General features: G+C 40.7%; 1 protein-coding gene across 1 annotated transcript in view; it reads left to right on the top strand.

Annotated features, from left to right (window-relative positions):
• Positions 1 to 17664, top strand: part of LOC118778017 (potassium/sodium hyperpolarization-activated cyclic nucleotide-gated channel 1) — an 82420-nt gene extending 64756 nt beyond the window's left edge. The window contains exons 7-8 of the mRNA XM_036529322.1: positions 3671 to 3835; positions 16519 to 17664. Of these exons, the coding sequence (XP_036385215.1) occupies positions 3671 to 3835; positions 16519 to 17615 (1262 nt within the window). The 3' untranslated portion in view covers positions 17616 to 17664. The remainder of the gene's footprint in view (positions 1 to 3670; positions 3836 to 16518) is intronic.
• Positions 17665 to 17820: the final 156 nt, after the last annotated feature.

Here is a 17820-nt window from a genome sequence, read left to right as displayed (position 1 = left end):
CATCTGAATATATGTACTCAACCAGTCCCATATCAGCAATTTAGAAAGCTCAAGATATTGGCTGGCAATAGCTAACAATCACTGACATTGCATTAAAAGATAACAACAGAGTTTTCAGGGTCAATCTTTTTATTCATAGATTAGAAATGATGGATACATTTTCAATGTAAAATATGTCAGAATATGATAATAATACCTGACCAAATGGCTTTGTCTCATAATACAACCACGTGACACCAGGAGGATTTAAAATCCATTCAACTGTTGCTGAATTTTCAAAAAATATTCAAAACAGAGACTCCACTAAGATAGTTACCACGGTAAATGCTGGCTGCCCCTTTGTTGACTGTCACTGTTCTGTAAAAAACAAACAGTTAGAAAAGCCAATGGACGTCATAAATGAGCTAAAATCCTTTGAAAAGAGAATGAATCGAGATTTATTTCAGGTATTATCTTTCCCTTTGTTTTCATTTTTCCATTAATAAATGCCCTGCCTGATGACTTTCAGGACAAAAGGCTGTCAAATAAAGCAATGCCAATGAAGCTTTTGTGTTTCATTGTGGGTCTTTTTTGGGGGAAGTGAAAAATTACAGCACACAAACTTTCATTTAGAGTTTGCAGTGGCTGGCGATGGTGACTAAGCACAGACTGCATTCTAATGAGGATGGGCTACCAGTGCACTACAAAGCACATTTCAGCACCCATATCTGCCTCCTGCAAGCCTTCAAGGTCATGCTATATAATAGACCCATGACCCATTTTGTTTATCCAATCTGAATGTGCTTGTATTTTTATTTCAGTCTTGTTCTCGCCAGTTTTTAAATTAGAAAACATTGCCAGGATTGGAACAGATAAAAGCAGTCTTGTGTGTGTGTCATAAGACTGCTTTTATCCATTCTAAGACTGCTTTTATCCATTCTAAGACTGCTTTTACCCATTCTAAGACTGCTTTTATCCATTCGAATCCTGGCAATGTTTTCTAACAATAAGGAGACACACACATATATAAATAGCTTCTGCATACTGTAGGTCACGCGTCTCTCTCTTCTGTTGTTGGCCAAAGTGAGACCTTCCAAAGCATTTTTTTCTGTGTGTGACAGTAGGTGTGGGTTTATTTGAGAATTATGTCATATATATTATGCTATATACTAAAAATGTATATTCTAAAAATGCCTACAAAGCACATGATTTATTCATGATTCTGTGTTGCATGTTTTGTAGCTGCCACAAAATCACATGTATGAGACATTCTTTTCTTAAAGCAGCCTTACAGTACTGCTGCTATTTACTTTTGACCGGTCACAATGCTTTGCCTGGCCTTTTCAGCCTTAATTGATAAATAATACAAGCAATGTCATAATGTAGCTAAAAGTGGAAATGATCTTATAAAAAATGGAAACAAAATCTTCAGTTCCCTTCAAAATTCCACATAACAAGACTGTTCAGCTGTAAACAGAAATTGGGAGCTAGAAAACAGAGGAGAGAGGCCAAGAGAACCGTTACAATGACTTTACAGAGACAGCTGAGAAGAGGCCAAAGATGAGTGGTTAAACAGGAGGTTTTCTTGCAGTGAGGGGTGTGTGGTAAGAGGAAATGACTAGATTGCAGTAGTCTAGGCCAAAGCAGGTTTTTTTTGCTTGTGTGGCCTTATGATGCTGAGATTTTTTGTGTGTTTCATCCCCAAAATCAAGTATTTTTCAACACACAATGATCATGCCACCGAAAGGAACTGAAATTGAAATTAAACAAAGCCTATTTGAGGCGCGGGCCGTGTAGCTGTGCTGCCATATTCCGATGCCAGCCACCTGCTCCAGTCAGCTGCCCATCTGGTGGGTGATATTTTTACCCATTGCATGAACATGGCATTAGGAGATGAGCTCTGACTTGGTAGCAGCTGGCAGCGTTGAGAGCTGCACCCTTCCCCTCCACTGACTCACCCCGACAAAATGAGCTAGCTTCTCAAAATCTGACCCGAGAATCTGAATACCCTTATGCGCATACACACGCACACACACACCCACACACACATACATACATACACTCTCTCTCACACACACACACACACACACTCACTCACTCACACACAGACATATACATATACTCACGCTCAGACAAAGGGAGTTGAGGGTGAATTAACCACGGGGCTCGGAGCGAAGGCAGCAATCTGTGGCAGGAAGACGGACTCTTGTCACATTGTATGTCAGAGAGCCGTGACAATCCTCACTCATTCAGTCTCCCCAGATGACTGCACTGCCGAGGCTGGGCATTGTTCCCATTCCAGCAGGAGAGCTGACTGATTGACCAGCCATTTACGAGAGTGACAAAAACCACCTTCATATGCTTAGTCAGTCGGTTAACCTTTGCTCAGTCGATTAACCATTCTGGCTCTGAGGCACAGGCGTCCGATAATGTAATTAGTCCCAAATGCAGCTGTTACTGTATTTAAGCAAATTCATTTCCGTGGAACCGTTCTGTGGGGCAGAACTGTTTCCTCGTGAATTAAAATGGAGCCATACGTGTTGCTGGGTTGTGTTTAGGGGTGCGTTTTTTCCATTAAAAAGGATATAACACCTTGTTCGCACCCCCAGCATGACAGTGTTGTTTTCACACCGTCAAGCCTCCCATTGTGACACTTTTCACAGATGGATCAGAGCTGCGACTATCGAGGGCATTGTCTTTATTTGGCAAAAAGTAATGGCCCAGTGAGCTGTTTTTAGCTCTGAAATACCTACTTAGCTGCACAACAACGACCTAATAACCACAATGTTTCCCCCTCAGTACTAAAAAAATGTTGCTTTTATTACATCGCTTAGGATGTAACTTAGGATAGTAAATATACAACATAAATATAAGTATAAAGCAGAATGTTACCTTGTATGTACAGTAGCTGCGTCAGTCAGTGCCAAGTCATATTCAGTCCATGGCCATGAAGAAATTTGGTCTGACAGGCATTTCCAGTACAATCTTAAGTTACAGCTGGAAGCAAAATAAACAGATAAAGCTGTATGAGCACACCCATTGTGTTCTTGAGTTTGAAAACCCATAAATACCTAATATAAAGTCACTTTACTGAATCGCTGAGCCTCTGACCACTCACACTCAAATCGCTCGAAGCTCTGTGCTGTTGTGTCTCCGTGTCTTCATTTGAGAGACCAACTGCTATTTCCAATAAAGTTATATTGAATTTTATAAAAGAGCTACAGCCAGGTCTGCTGAAGGGATATTGTAGATGTATTACGAACATGAGTGTGGCCTCGGCCGGCTGAACAGTTTGTTCTTGTTGCAATCGCATATGTCCCAGAGTTCAACTGATTACCAAAAGTGGGGTTGCTCAACCAGTAGCAGGACATAGCAGGCCAGCTCTGTGGCAGCCTTGTGGAAGGGAGATAGCCGAGGCCTCTGGGGACAGCAGCTGTCATATTTAGAAATTCAGATTTGCCGTGCTGACAACACGCCGACCAAGCTGTCATTTTATTCACATTAGGATGCAGAATGATGTGGCGAATTTTAGCACCTATGCTTCATTTGCATGATAATTTGTCCTGTGTGCCAGGCTTGTATTGTAGCCTGTGTGAAGTTGATCCCGGCTGTGGGTGCAAGCTTGTCACTCTCTTCTGTCTCCCCCCAACACCCCCCCCCCCCCCACACCTGTCCGCCCCCCTCCCCGCAGAAATCTGCCTGCTAACGAAGGGCCGCCGAACGGCCAGCGTCCGGGCAGACACCTACTGCCGCCTCTTCTCCCTGTCTGTGGACCACTTCAACGAGGTGCTGGAGGAGTACCCAATGATGCGCCGTGCCTTCGAGACTGTGGCCATCGACCGACTCGACCGTATTGGTAAGTCTGGGCCGAATAAAACCACCCTCCTACCCCCCACTCCTGCCGTCACCCCGCCCCCCCCCTTTGGGTGCCCTGCCTGTTCTGTGTTTATGTGGTGTTTGTCCTCCTTCAATGCTCTTGTCTGCTGCCATACTGCATGATTCCATACGCTCTTCGTCATCCCTCATCTGGATCCAAAATAAAAAAATGTGGACGGCATTAACAAATCCAAGCAAAGGCATTGCATGCTGCTGTCCGGGAGGGGATCGGGTGACGCCCCCTGGTTTTGGCGTTGACCCCGACCGGGCCCGCAGAGTGGATGGAAGCTAACCTCATCTGCATGTGCCTGGGCTACACTCACCTGCACACCCGGCTATGAGCAGCACCCCGACGCAGGCCGCGGAGGTAGAGCCTCCCTCCCCCCCGCACCCCCCAGAGTGGGCTGTCTGCTGGAGCAGTGACACCAGAGAGCCAGGGGCCGGCCAATCAAGGGCCTAGAGTTTATGGTCAGGACCCGTAAACCGGCTCCTGCTACCACCATGGAGGGTAGTTCAAGTTATGTTTCGATTTTTTGGTTTGGTTTGATTTGATTTTTGTCTTTGTTTTTTTGTTATTTTTGTTTGCTTGTTTGTCGGATCATTCTGGAAGAACGTGGCACTTTGTGGTTATTTATGAAAGTTTAAAAAAAACCTTTATTCAGACCGATATTTCAGAGATTTTAAAAGGGGCACTTGTATTACAACCAGGGCATTCCTTCACAAAATTTGTTATTGTTACAATATCCTCCTGCAAGATGGGGCATTTGCTATTTAAGTATAGTATTTCTGATTCATACTATGTTTAAAGTATTTATAATAAACCTATACAGTAGTGCAATACATGAATGAAAGCAAGAATATTGGATTGAAAATGAATGGTAGGAGCATGATCATCTATTTCAACAAAAGATTTCATCTCTCAGAAACAAAGCAGTACACATTACTTGGAAGTAAATTTACATTAAATACATCACATATTTATTGACATCCAGTTCCCATTTTATGAAAAACTCTTGCTTCCTCCTCTCATCTTGTCTAGTACCTTCCTGTGTGTCTTTTCTACTTTCTACATTGGATCGTGTCCGATGTCTTGTGTTGCCCATTTTGCAGTTAACAAAAGACAGTCTAGAATATAGTCCATTTCAGATTCAGGGAACACATTTAGTCCCAGAACCTGAGGGAGTGTGTGGTTTCCACATGTAGCTTAGTGTCATTTGATTATTTCAAGACAATGTCAAAGGCATGAAAGAAGTCTACGCAAAATAAGGATTCATTGCATTAAATAAAAAAAAACTTCTCAAATATTATATTGAGGAATCTCGTCAAATATTAGAAGATTGCTCTATGGAATGCAGTTGTGTTTCTATTCAGTTTTAGGCACACAAACATTGTTGAAAGTGCATACTACACAAATCAACTGAGACATTCAACATTAAGTATAGTCATTTTAAATGTTGGTCACATGTTGGTCACAGTGTTATGTAGACACCAGTGTAATTGCACTGTAGGTAAATATTTGCACTATAGATTCTCTGACTGCTTAATATGTTATATGATGTATGTATTGAAATAAGTGGCTAGAAGTGAGTTTGAGATTAGGTTTAAGGTTATGGTAAGATTTAGAGCTTGAGTTGGGATTGAGGTTCATATAGGATTGTCCATATAACGTCTAACTACATAAATGACAAACATGTATTCCACATTATCATGTTTTTTAAAATGCAAATCTATACAATAGTAGTTAGACATCTGATCCAATTTACATACACAAACAATTTGCTGGTATAACATCAACTATGTAACACTTGATTAGGTGGAGAGAATTATTTAGTTTCATATAAATTCATGTAAATTTAACACTTGATGAGACTATGTCTGTCTCTTATGGAACACTCCCTTTAAGGGAGAAGCCAGAATATTCTATATGGAAAATAATATTGACCATTGGCTTTGACACCTTTGTTCTGATTTTATGGAGCAAGATCAATAAGATCTTTCTGTCTCTGTCCTATACTTCTCTATGACACACATGCATCAAGGTTGCCATGTACATTTACTACCCTTAAAGCTGTTCTTAGACTTGCAGTAAATAATAAAAAAATAAATAGGGGAATACATATTAAAATGGTTTTATGGAGATGTTTGTCTGTACTCTGAATTTTTGTAATGTTTGTTTATTTGCCTGTTGAACGACATTTTGATATTCATTTGGTTTTCATTTAAAATTTGCCTAACCTTTACAATACTGTGGCAATGGGCAAGCACATATTGATATCAGAAGCATTCAATAAAATCAGATTGAACAAACATACACATACTACATCTGTCACAGTCTCAACAGACCAATTAAATGAAATATGTGAAATGAAATATATTATATTTTAAAGAGGACCATTAAAAATACTGTAAGCTGTACATGTCAGTAATGTCACATACCTTGGACTCATTATAGATAGACTTGACTGCCCTGTAAATTATGGATCTGTAACTTTCCAAATGCCTATGCCCTTTGACTTTCATTTCAGTCATTTACATTTGCCCTTTTCAGTAAATGTTTAAGTTGTTTATAAGTGTTGCTTTTTAACAATAGATGTGTCACATATGTTCATTTTAACATAGTGGCAGACTCTGAAATAACACTTCACGGCAAAGTGTTTTGGATGAATTCAAATTGTGATCAATTAACCAAACCAAAGGGGGTCTTGTCTCATACAAGGGAAAATACAAACTATGTCATGACTGGAGCTGGTTGTACTGTATATTGACTGCATTTGGTTTAGTGCTTGTCTGGTAAAGCCTTGCAAAGAAAGTTACCGTGCATTGATAAGAATGACGTGCTGCACAATTGATGTATCTCTATTTAAAAATTATTTGACCAGGAGTTCCTCTTGAGATGAGAACATCTCGTTTTCAAGAGTGCCCTGGCCGACGAGTAGGCAACAGGTAAACACTTTATTCCAATATGATATTCACACAGGGAAAAATGGAGAGACAAAAAGGGTGGACGATGTGTATTTCCTTTCACTGATGAACATCCTAAAACATTGACTTCTTTACAGTTGGCCAACTAGGGCCTGTTTCACAAAGATGGCTCATTTTTAACATGTAAAGACACCAATATACTAATTAATAACAGGCTAGCCATGTTTTGTTAGCTAAATATTGAGACTTGGCCTTGATACATTATCATAATAAAAGGTGGTCATAAACATAATTGTAACAACATCTGCATGTAACAGTTGCAGACACACAATATGAAATTGTTGGGAAGAGACAGGTAAAAAAAAAAAAACTGTAGCTTTTTCCACTGTCATTGTAAGGGTATGTTTAAGTATGTCTGTCCATATTCCTGGGTTGTATATTTTACATAGCATTTTACATAGATTTGCATAGAGTCTTTTGTTATAGAACTGTGATTTGTTAGGTAAATGTGAATTTCTTCAGAATGAGCACCTCTGATATGAAATAATATCTGACAGTAGATGGCATTTATTGGTAAAATATAGCACATATGATTGTGTGGAATATTATTCGACATGCAGAGAGACTACCTCATTGTGCAAAAATCAAATCAGTAAATTGAACAGCACCTTTCAAGCCACCTTTGTGAAATAGGCCTTGGAATAACCTTGTGAAGCTGTGTCATGCCAACAATTCATTTATAGCTATGCTATTTGGATCTAGCAGTTGCAAAGATGCTGTGGTTTCATGTTTCCCTAATGTATAGCATTAGGGTGAATGCTGGTCAAAGTTTAAATACATGGTTTGAAAAGAAAAAAATTTAAAGGAATATGAGTGATATGCGAAAAGAAATAACTCGTTTTTTCTAAAACTGCAGTATGTCAAATTTTTTCTCTGCCACATTCCTTCACTGACTGAAATTGAACTCAAAATATTACTTAACATCAACTTAACTTTCACTACAGTGTTCCCTTTCACAGAACACATTTATAATCTTTCTATTCTCAGGAAAGCTGGCTTCATAACAATTTTAAAGAGAGTAAAGGTTGTTGAGTAATGTCTCATCTTTCTTCCAAAATCTAATTTAACAGCTTCTCCGTCTGTCAACAGTTCCAACACAGAGAATAAAGGAGGCTATTTTTATCATTGTCTATTTTTGAACATAACATCCCCCCGCGTTGATGGAGACAGTGCCGTGTCCACGACTTTGAGGGGTGCTCGAGCGCAGAATGCAGTTCTCGCACGCCTCACTATCTCGGTCTCATTAATTAGGATGTGCAGAATTACACCTGCAGGGGAGAGATCGTTTAATACCAAATCAAAAGCGGAAAGCCATACATTCCCAATGAGCCTTTTCCCCTCGTTTTTGACTGACACCCGTCACAGTCGGAAGGCAGTCGGCAGATCGCTTCCTGATAGGGAGTGAGGCAGGGACGCCCACACCTTGCAGCGGCACTCGGTACCACGGGCTGCAGAAATGCACTGGTGCCGCGACGCTCCGAGCGGAGCGAAGCCGCTGCCAATCATCCCTGACACTGCGGCACTTCCTAGTTGATATGAATTAATATGGCAATTTGAGCCCGCTGAGAGGTTGTTTTGCCTCTCTACATATGTGTCGCAGTTATTTAAAGGCACAAACAGGACAGCTGTTAGGTGGCACAACCAACACAGCACTGCACGATCCATACCATCTGTTAGGACATACACTTCATCAACAGGAAGACAACACATCCTCTACCATTGAACGCCTATTCATACCTATGTTTATATGTATGTATGAACCGCACTGTTTGGTTTAAAGAAGCAGGACAATTCTTATCAGAAATATATTTGGTAAATATTATTTGCATAAAATTATTGATAAATAATTAAAACAAGTTCAGGCAATAATAGTTGAAACAGGCATATGGAAAAGGAATACAGTCAAGGCATAAAACACACGAACTCTCCCTAGCTCTGTCTTGTTCTCCTCTCACAGCTTACCTCTTATTTATATCACCTGCTAGGCAGGGCCAATCAATTAAGCATTTAACAAATCCATTATCCAGTGTCTATGCAGCTACACAAATATTTTCATGCATCCACACTACTGGTGGTGAACCAATGCTTAGTTATTTCAAGGTCTGTAATTCTTTGAAAACCCAGGGTCCTGAGAATGCATAAAGATACATCTCATACACAAAGAAACACAGGAAGGAAAATATCCAAAATGAAGACTGCAGCTGCACATTTGATTTTGTTGGATTTTTTTTTTGTTTTATTTTGTTTGTTTGAACACAGAAATGGATGTGGTTTGTTTTACCCATTTTTTCCTTAGTAACGGAAATGTGACATTAGATCTGTTTTATTGATATGTAACAGATATTTATTTACAACTGAATTGCTAACTAAAGGAATTGCTAAAATACTGCGACCTGACATATGAAATGCATCACTGAATTGTCTTGGTATGTGCACATTACAATTTGGGATCTATGAATGGAATGTGGGAAGTAACGTGTTTTTTTTCAATACCTGTTAAATCTTTGTTAGGGTAACACAAAATAGTGTCAGTCATAATGTTACATCTTTTATGATATTATGTCTTATATGTATGAACAAAATATAATGTGGAATATTAGTCAAGGAAATTTTAGCTTGAAGTATTCCCTATTTACAATGACATACAATGTTATGTTTTGTTTTGACTTTTCCTCCCTATTCATAGATACCTCAAGAGATAGTGCTAGCAGTAACTCTGACCCGATGTGACCCAATTTTGACCTATTCTTAATGTGGCATTATTTATTGTTGTCTTACAATGAAGAGGGAGAAAATTCTGACACAGCACACAAACAGTTTGCATTTTTTTGCTTGTCTGCTTGCTCTTTGCTTTGTTGCAGGCTGGGTCAAAGGTTTTCTTAGCCCTATGTAGAGCTTTTAAATTCCCCTAGCAATTACCCTAGAAATGTAGTGATCCCTTTTGTGATGTGACACAATACAATATGTGCAACTTAAATTATCCCAAACATATTTTGTTAATGCACAACAACCTTTCATAAATACCAATATTTATTACAAAAAAAAAAAAAAACCTTGGTGAGCTACCTGGAATGTAATTCCCAGTCCAGTTCATTGGAGTCAAGTGTTGTGTTCATATCGGTCTTAAACATAGGATATAAACACCCTTACTTCGGAGTCTTCCTGATATAATCTATCGGACATTGAATTCCTCTTTGTGCCAACCCCCATTGTCTTTCCATAATAACCTGTCTCCATTCATGCCCACAATGTCTTTATGTTATACTCCCCATCTGCAGACTATAGCCATCTTGCAGCTTTCATTTCAAATATCAAGTAAGTCTACAGCTTTGCAGCATTTCTCTGTAGCACTGTTAGATGTAGACATAGCCTCCGTAGCTTTCTACTTGAATTCATCATTGCTTTGCTTTGCAGCTGCATATATGACTGATTTATGCTCTTCTTTGGACCTCTGGAATTAAAACGGATTCCTCCCACACAAAAAACTTCTCTTGTTTTAAATAGCCCTCAGTCACACTTCACGCTTCTGCCAGATGTATTTCCAGTGTACACGAGAGTGCTAAAAATGACAAGAGGTGCTTATTGCTTTGTCACGTTCGTGATATTCACAACTTGTACTGCCGCGCAATGTGAGGTGTTACAACAGCGCTGAATCTGGGGATACACAAGATGGTTTGGATATTAAAACAGGCTTATGCTAAGTGCTAAAGTTTTTTTTTTTATTTTATGTCAATGTGTATTGATATTAGGAAGAAGTACAGAAAAGTACAGGCGTTTTCATGAAAAAATGGGGACTGTGGTGTGGTGTTGTGATAAAGAGCAGGGCTTGTAACCAAAAGGCTACTGGTTTGATTCCCCACTGGGGCACTGTTGTACCCTTAGGTAAGGTACTTAACCACATTTGCCTCAGTAAATATTCTGCTGTATAAAAGCATAAAATTGTAAATTGCAGTGGATACGAGTGTCTGCTAAATCACAATAACTTAATGTAATGTCATGATAAGCCAGGGCAGGTTAGTGTCAATCTAGATGTTGCAGGGGCCACTGTATTTCTTGAGGATGTTTGAATGTCCATTTATTTATGTTGCCATATGATATGTACATCCTTCCTCTAGATCTTTTCCCATTTACTTCTAGTGATAAGTGATAGTGTGCTGTATTTTAAGTTTTGTAAGATTAGTTTGCACTCCAAACTCTAAATCTTTGGTACTGATATAGATAGAAACCAGTGCTAACAATGCTATTTCCTTTGTGTACTGATGTATTCTTTCATTGTGTTTCGAGCAAACAGTCAGTTTAATCTGAGCTGATTGAGAAGATATGGCACAAATGACAACAAACATCATTTACCATCCATGGGAAATGAACATATCGATAGATGTTGATAGATTCATGGACTGAGTTTTTCATGGTCTGGCAGACCTGTTTACCATTCCAGAAAGAGCCAGGAAATCAAGGATTTAAAAAAAATAAGCCATGAACATGCAGTTAGCTGCTTACTACGTCAGTGCCTTCTTGTTGCTTTCTGGCAGAAGCACTGTCATAGAACACTTTGGTGGGATTGAATCTAGACATTAGTTAAAGGAAGATTTAGATTAGATCCCACTTAAACACTGAGGTCAACTATAGTTAAAATTACCATTTTGCAAAGCCCTTGTTTTATACTTTGAATGTAAGGTGGTGCCACTTTAGTGACATGTCCTTGTGCCAAACCAGGACACCCTACTGACAGTGTCGTCAAAACAAAAGTCTCAATTGACAGGCAATCCCCCTGTGGCTCATCTCCTTTTCCTACATTTCCTGAAGTGACATGTAACTCCTTCCCCCAAGATTGCTTCCCTGTCTCTTTGGATTTTCTGCTTCCAGACTGAAAGGAAAAGTTTTGAATGTATTCAATGAAACCAGAGGGCATAGTTTTATACCTCTAACTGTTTATCCTAATACTGCTATTACTAAAAAAAATCCAGGGACTAGAATCAAGTAGATAATGACTATAGATCACCTTTGGTGAATTTGCATTCCACCCAGCAAGGAGATACATAATGATAACAGTCTGGCAGCGTAGGTTATGCGATCCATTGTAAAATTCATGTTGCCTTGGAAGGTGAACACAGGCACCATAAACAGTCAGACCGATGTAAAACTCGCCCAGTGCTCCCAAGGTCTAACAACAAAGATTGATGTTGAATTTTCTAAAGCCTTCAGCTTCAGCAGAATCTTCCTCAGTCAGTCACACTGTCAAGGAATTCAGCTGAGCTATTGTGAACAAAAGGTCAGCCAAAGATGAAAAGATTCGGTGGACAAATTGCTTCACATCAGCAGTTGCAAATGGGAATGGTAGTCTCACAGGCTTTTTTTCAGTTTTCTTTCTGAAATAGTATTGGGCATATGCTTCTGTTCACTCTAATGACTACATGCACTAGCTGTATGTTGAACTCAGCAATTCAATGAAGTGCTTTTTGTTTTTAACATTTTTTCTTCAACTTCAGGGACAACCAAACTGCCTGCCTAATGTGAACTTGCCCAAAGTATCTCGAAGATACAAAGTTTTGTGATATCGTGGTCATATCAATACAGGCATTAATATTTCCAGTGTAAAACGGAATTGTTTGAAATGACAGCTGTCATTACAGCCTCATCTGTCCACATCCACAGCGGGGTAAAAAAAAACAAAGATACTGTATCACGATCAATGCACGTCACGGCATCTGCTCTGTGGCTGGACGAGACCGGTCCCGGGCCTCCACCGCTGAGGGTGTTGCTTTTTAATCCATGATTGTCACGCTGTCAATGCTACATTTCAGTGCGTGAACCCCGTCAGAGAGGCACAATCAGAGGAGTGTAATCACCATACGGCCCGGCCCACAGATTGCATTGTTTCTTTCAGTGTTGCTCTATGGCATGACAATGAGGACAATCTTTCCCATAAGTGAGCAATACATCTTTTTTTCCCATCTTGCTAATCCGGTTTGCGTTTATTGTTTACTTGTGATTCAGATGAGGCTACTTTTCTATCTGATAGAGGCCTATCTGGGCCTGTCAGATGCATCCACGTCACACTTATCCTCACGAGCTCTCAGTCCAATTATTGTAAATCAGATAGTACTGGAGTAGTAAAAATAGTAACACCAATGAGAGGACGTTCAATTTAAATATGTTAAGAAGACAAAAGAATATGAATCAGCACTCAAACAGTACCTGGAATAGATGCTGGCAATGCATCACACAGTCAATTTAGTCATCCAGTGATACAGTTGCTGACATAAGTACAGGTAGCTAAATCTGTAGCTTGTGACAGAGCTCACTGTAAAGGCAGTGGTATCTAAAAGATATCTCGGGTGTTTTTTCTATTCTGTCACCGTTAAAACAAGACCATCAAATGGAGATGACTTGGGAGGAGTGGGAAGTAACTGTACTCCAAATCTTCCTCGTTCTTTTAAGCATAATTTTGTAATGGATGTGTCAAAACTGAACAAAGGGGTACATGTATTCTTTGACATGTATGCTCCCATGATAATATTTGTATCTTTCATATTATACAAAACTCAATATGTGTACAGAGGGGAGACAAAGTAATGGGAACATCAAACACTACATGAATATATACATATAAATTAGTAAGGGGTTCAGCTGCCTTAGCATTCAGAACAAACCTTCTTGGATTGTTATTCTACAACTTTTTAACTCTTTTTAGTGGTATGTCTTCAAGAAGGAAAGCCTCTAGTTCTTTGAGCGATGAAGGAGGTGGAAGTCTACTCCACACTAATTTTTGAGGCCATTATTTTGTGTTTTTTTTAGCAACTATCGTATTGAGTCAATCTGTGCCTGTTGGCGAACTTCAGCTTGTAACCACTGGATCTCTTTCCTGATGTGGTGTTTCCTTGTTTTTCATGATTTTCAATAATTTTTCTGTTTGTGTGAGTGACGCACTTGCAATTTGGGTACAAACTATTTTGTCTACCCCCTGTACATATATATCAGTGGAACAATCAATCCAGTACACAGTCAATCCATCCTTAAAATCGGGCTTTTTAGTGTCATACCAAAATGACATTGCTACCTCCACATGGTTAGCTGACCTGTGGAAAACATCTGTTCTGCCCAGAGCTGGTGCATGCTATTTGATGAGTGACTTGTGCAGCCGTAGTTACTCGCTCACTATCTAGATGGCTGAATTAATTTGATTCATTTTTAGATTTGTCCTCCCACTAGGAATATGCTTCATTAAGGCACAGAGTAAAGGGAAATAAGTCTTGCACAGCTAGCCACAAACATTAAAAAAATAAATTTATTTTTCTAACCTGTGTCTGATTGTGGCAGATCTGAGAGTCTACTGTGTTTGAGGTGGTAGAGTCATTTGCTGTGTTTATTGTGACCTTGATGAGAGATGAAAAGGTTAGTAGTGATGAAATCTAATCAGCAGAAACTACTTAAAAAAAAAAAAAAACTTTTCACATGCAAGCATGCATCTTGATGGTGGCAGCTGATAACAAAGGTGGTATGTAGTGATAGTTAAAATAATAACATCAGTCAATCATAATCATTATTCACATTATTTTTAACATAACTGTGTACAATGATCGTATGTATTTGGAGCTCTCTGTGAAACATTTCTCAAGGGACATCATACGGTGATGAGTGAAGTTTTAAATTCACTGTTCCTGGGTCCCGCTTGGCTGCTCCTACCCTCTCTTACACCTGCTGGTAGTTCTGAAGCCATAGCAACGTCACAGGCAGGATGTTCAAAGGATTGATTTGCACGGTGACCTTAACTTGAAGGACTGCGCATCAGCCAAACATAAAAGGCTCCACAAAATCTGGCCTCAGATTTCTCAATGAAAATTAGCCTGATCTGCAGCAAAGATCCTGAAGACTGAGCATTGTGTCTATTTTTGTTTGCGATGCACAATGCCCGTACCGTTGTAATTGTCAAATGGGCCCATTTGTCATCGGTGCTTTCTGTACTGTCAGCCCAGTCTTTACAATAGGTCTTTTAAGTGTAGCACTGAAATGATGTTGCTTTCTCTGCGAGCTTAGCTGAGCTACAGGAAATGTCTGTCGTGTCAAGCCCAGAGCCCCTACGCACTAGCAGACGAGTGATTCACACAGGCAGAATGGTGCAATTTTCCTCCATTCTCTCACAGGTCATTCAGTCCAAGGGACTGCTTCCCCTGACATTGCTTGGAGCTTATCACAGCAGTAGAAAGAGAGTCCCATCTTAGCTAAGGCTGGAAGCTAAACACAGTCCCACAGCAAGAATACGTGCAGCATCTATAATCAGGGGCTTCACTGGGCAGGAATGTGGCGGATCGTTGCACAACCAAATTTATGAAAAACAAATTCAGTGTAGCGAGAGTAATACCCTTCCGTAAGACTTTAGGAAGAAAATGGTGCTCGCCTTGAACTGGCGATACCAATAAAAATAAATTAGACCATAAAAATTAAGTCAATTTTGTGTAATGATTGCTTAATGATTGATGCAACCATCATTCATCATCTGAAATTATCATTTGTAATTATTGCCCCCGGTTTCTTTGAGCATCATAAATTATCCAGTATAAATCATCATCTCAACAGTATGATTATTGTTGTATTGTCCAAACCTTCTTGTGGAGTAGTATCATGCTGTTCTGTTCACACTATATCCAGAAAATGTCAGACTTAGAAATCAGAAAGGGACCTTTCGTGTTATGTTGTCATATCATAAAGGTTATATTTTTAATTCAGTAACCTATTTCTGACTCTCACAGAAATGTTCTTGTCAACCTAGCCATAGTATGTTAGCTTCAAGCAAGGGTGCTCATATTTTAGATCTTAATGCACAATGTCTTTGTTTCTTTCAGGTAATGTAAACAGTGTAACATTTGCTTGAAGATGTTAGTCAAAGTTAAGAAATAAAAGGCACCACAGTTACATTGAATACAGCCCTTGATTAAAAAGGTTATGGATTGCAAAATAATCACCATCAACCATGTGACTGTACTGAGAAACTCAACACATCACAATCCCTAGTATCTAAAAAACAGTTCATATTTAAAAATTATTTCATTGTTAGAGTATTTAATGGGGCAAATGTGATGAATCTTAGAATGTAGTATATAGTTGAATGTAGAATGTCAGAATTTTTATTAAAGGTAGTAAATTGTTGATAGATTAGTTTTTGTAAGGAAGTGTACAGTTGTGTCAGAAGTCAGAAATTAAGTGGTTGTTATTAGAGTCAATATCGTGGTTCTGATGAACAGTAGAATCCAATTCTTTTTTTAGCTGTGTATGACATAATAGGTATAACATAGTTTTGCATGTGAAGTGAGCGTTCAGTGTTGTGTTGTTTTAGATGTGTAGAAATCAGTATTTTTCGACACAGAAATTTATTTGTTCTATGTAAACATTTAAATTTCATTATCTACAATGAAACTCGCTAGAGTCTTTCAATGGTAGGTATGTTTTTGCATATTGCATTCTATTAATACCTATATACTGTTTTTACATGTGTGTCTAGTGACTGTCTATGTGCTTTTGTCTGTCTGGGTTGACCCTCTTCCTGCTAAACATTCCATCTATACTTGCTGTGACTCACTCTTCACGAGGAATTATGTCCTACACTCTTGTTGGAGTCCGGTGTGCTGAGTTGCCTGGTTTCCCTCGGCTTGACAACCGTCTCTCTCGTCATCTATCCAACAGGGAAGAAGAACTCCCTTCTTCTGCAGAAGTTTCAGAAGGACCTGAACGCTGGAGTTTTCAACACGCAAGAGAACGAGATATTGAAGCAGATTATCCGCCAGGACCGGGAGATGGTGATGATGGTGGACCGCAAGCAGTCGGTCACAGGGGTGAACTCCACCCCAATCTCCGGTAACTCCATCATTAACTCACCAGCCCAGCCACCCTACGCCACCGCCCTCGGTGGCAACCAGCTACAGCAGTCTGCCCCGTTGACCTACAGCGCCTCGGCCAACATCGCCCAGGCCTCCCGCGTCCTCCCCACCCAGGCCCAGGCCTACGCCGTCCCCAGCGTCTCCCATGGCAACCTGAATTCCGCGTCCCCCAACCCGCCGACGCCCCTGCAGCAGCAGCAGGGGGCCATCATGTCGCCGTGCTCCTTCACCGCGGCAGTGTGCAGCCCCCCGGTGCAGACCCCGCTGGCAGGCCGAACGTTCCAGTACGGCTCGCCCACCGCATCCCAACTGTCCCTCACCCAGCAGCCGCTGGCCCCGGCTCCTTCCCAGCAGCCGCTGGCCCCGCCTCCTTCCCAGCAGCCACCACAACCCCAGCAGCAGCAGCAGCAGCCGCAGCAACAGCAACAGCAGCAACAGCCGCAGGCGGGGCCGTCGCAACAGCAACAGCAGCAGCAGCAGCAACAACAGCAGGCCGCCTCCCCCCAGAGGAGCGACGTCCACAAGAGCACTCAGGCCCTGCAGTCGGGCAGCCTGAGCCGAGATGTGCGCCACCTCTCCGCCTCCCAGCCCTCCCTGCCCCATGAGACCTCGCTGGTGTCCCGGCCGCACCCCACGTCCGGCGAGTCCCTGGCCTCCATACCCCCGCCGGTGGCGGCTGCGGTGGCGGCGGCGCCAGGGACGGGGGCGCAGGGCGGGATGAGGGCCACTGTCCCGCAGCGGGTCAACCTGTTCCGGCAGATGTCGTCCGGAGCGCTGCCGCCAGTCCGCGCGGCGCCCCCCACTGCCCAACACAGGGATTCCACGGGCTCCAGAAGAGAGTCCACAGTCTTAAGCAGTACAGAGACAGAGCAAGACAAGATGCGATTCGCGTCAAATTTATGATCCTCCTTTACTTTTTTTTTAATTTTGTGTTTTAATTCATTTTTATTGCGACGCAACAAAGGAGTAAAATCTAAAAAAAAAGACTTGAATATTTTTTCTCCAATTTATTTGGGAAAAAAATTACCTAATAGATATCCTGTACAGACTACCCTTGTATTATATTTTAGACACATTTCCCTTCAACTTAAGAATGTATATTATTAAA

This window comes from Megalops cyprinoides, chromosome 5, assembly GCF_013368585.1.
Source record: "Megalops cyprinoides isolate fMegCyp1 chromosome 5, fMegCyp1.pri, whole genome shotgun sequence".
Classification (NCBI taxonomy): Eukaryota; Metazoa; Chordata; class Actinopteri; order Elopiformes; family Megalopidae; genus Megalops; species Megalops cyprinoides.
This window is presented reverse-complemented; position numbering and strand designations above follow the sequence as displayed.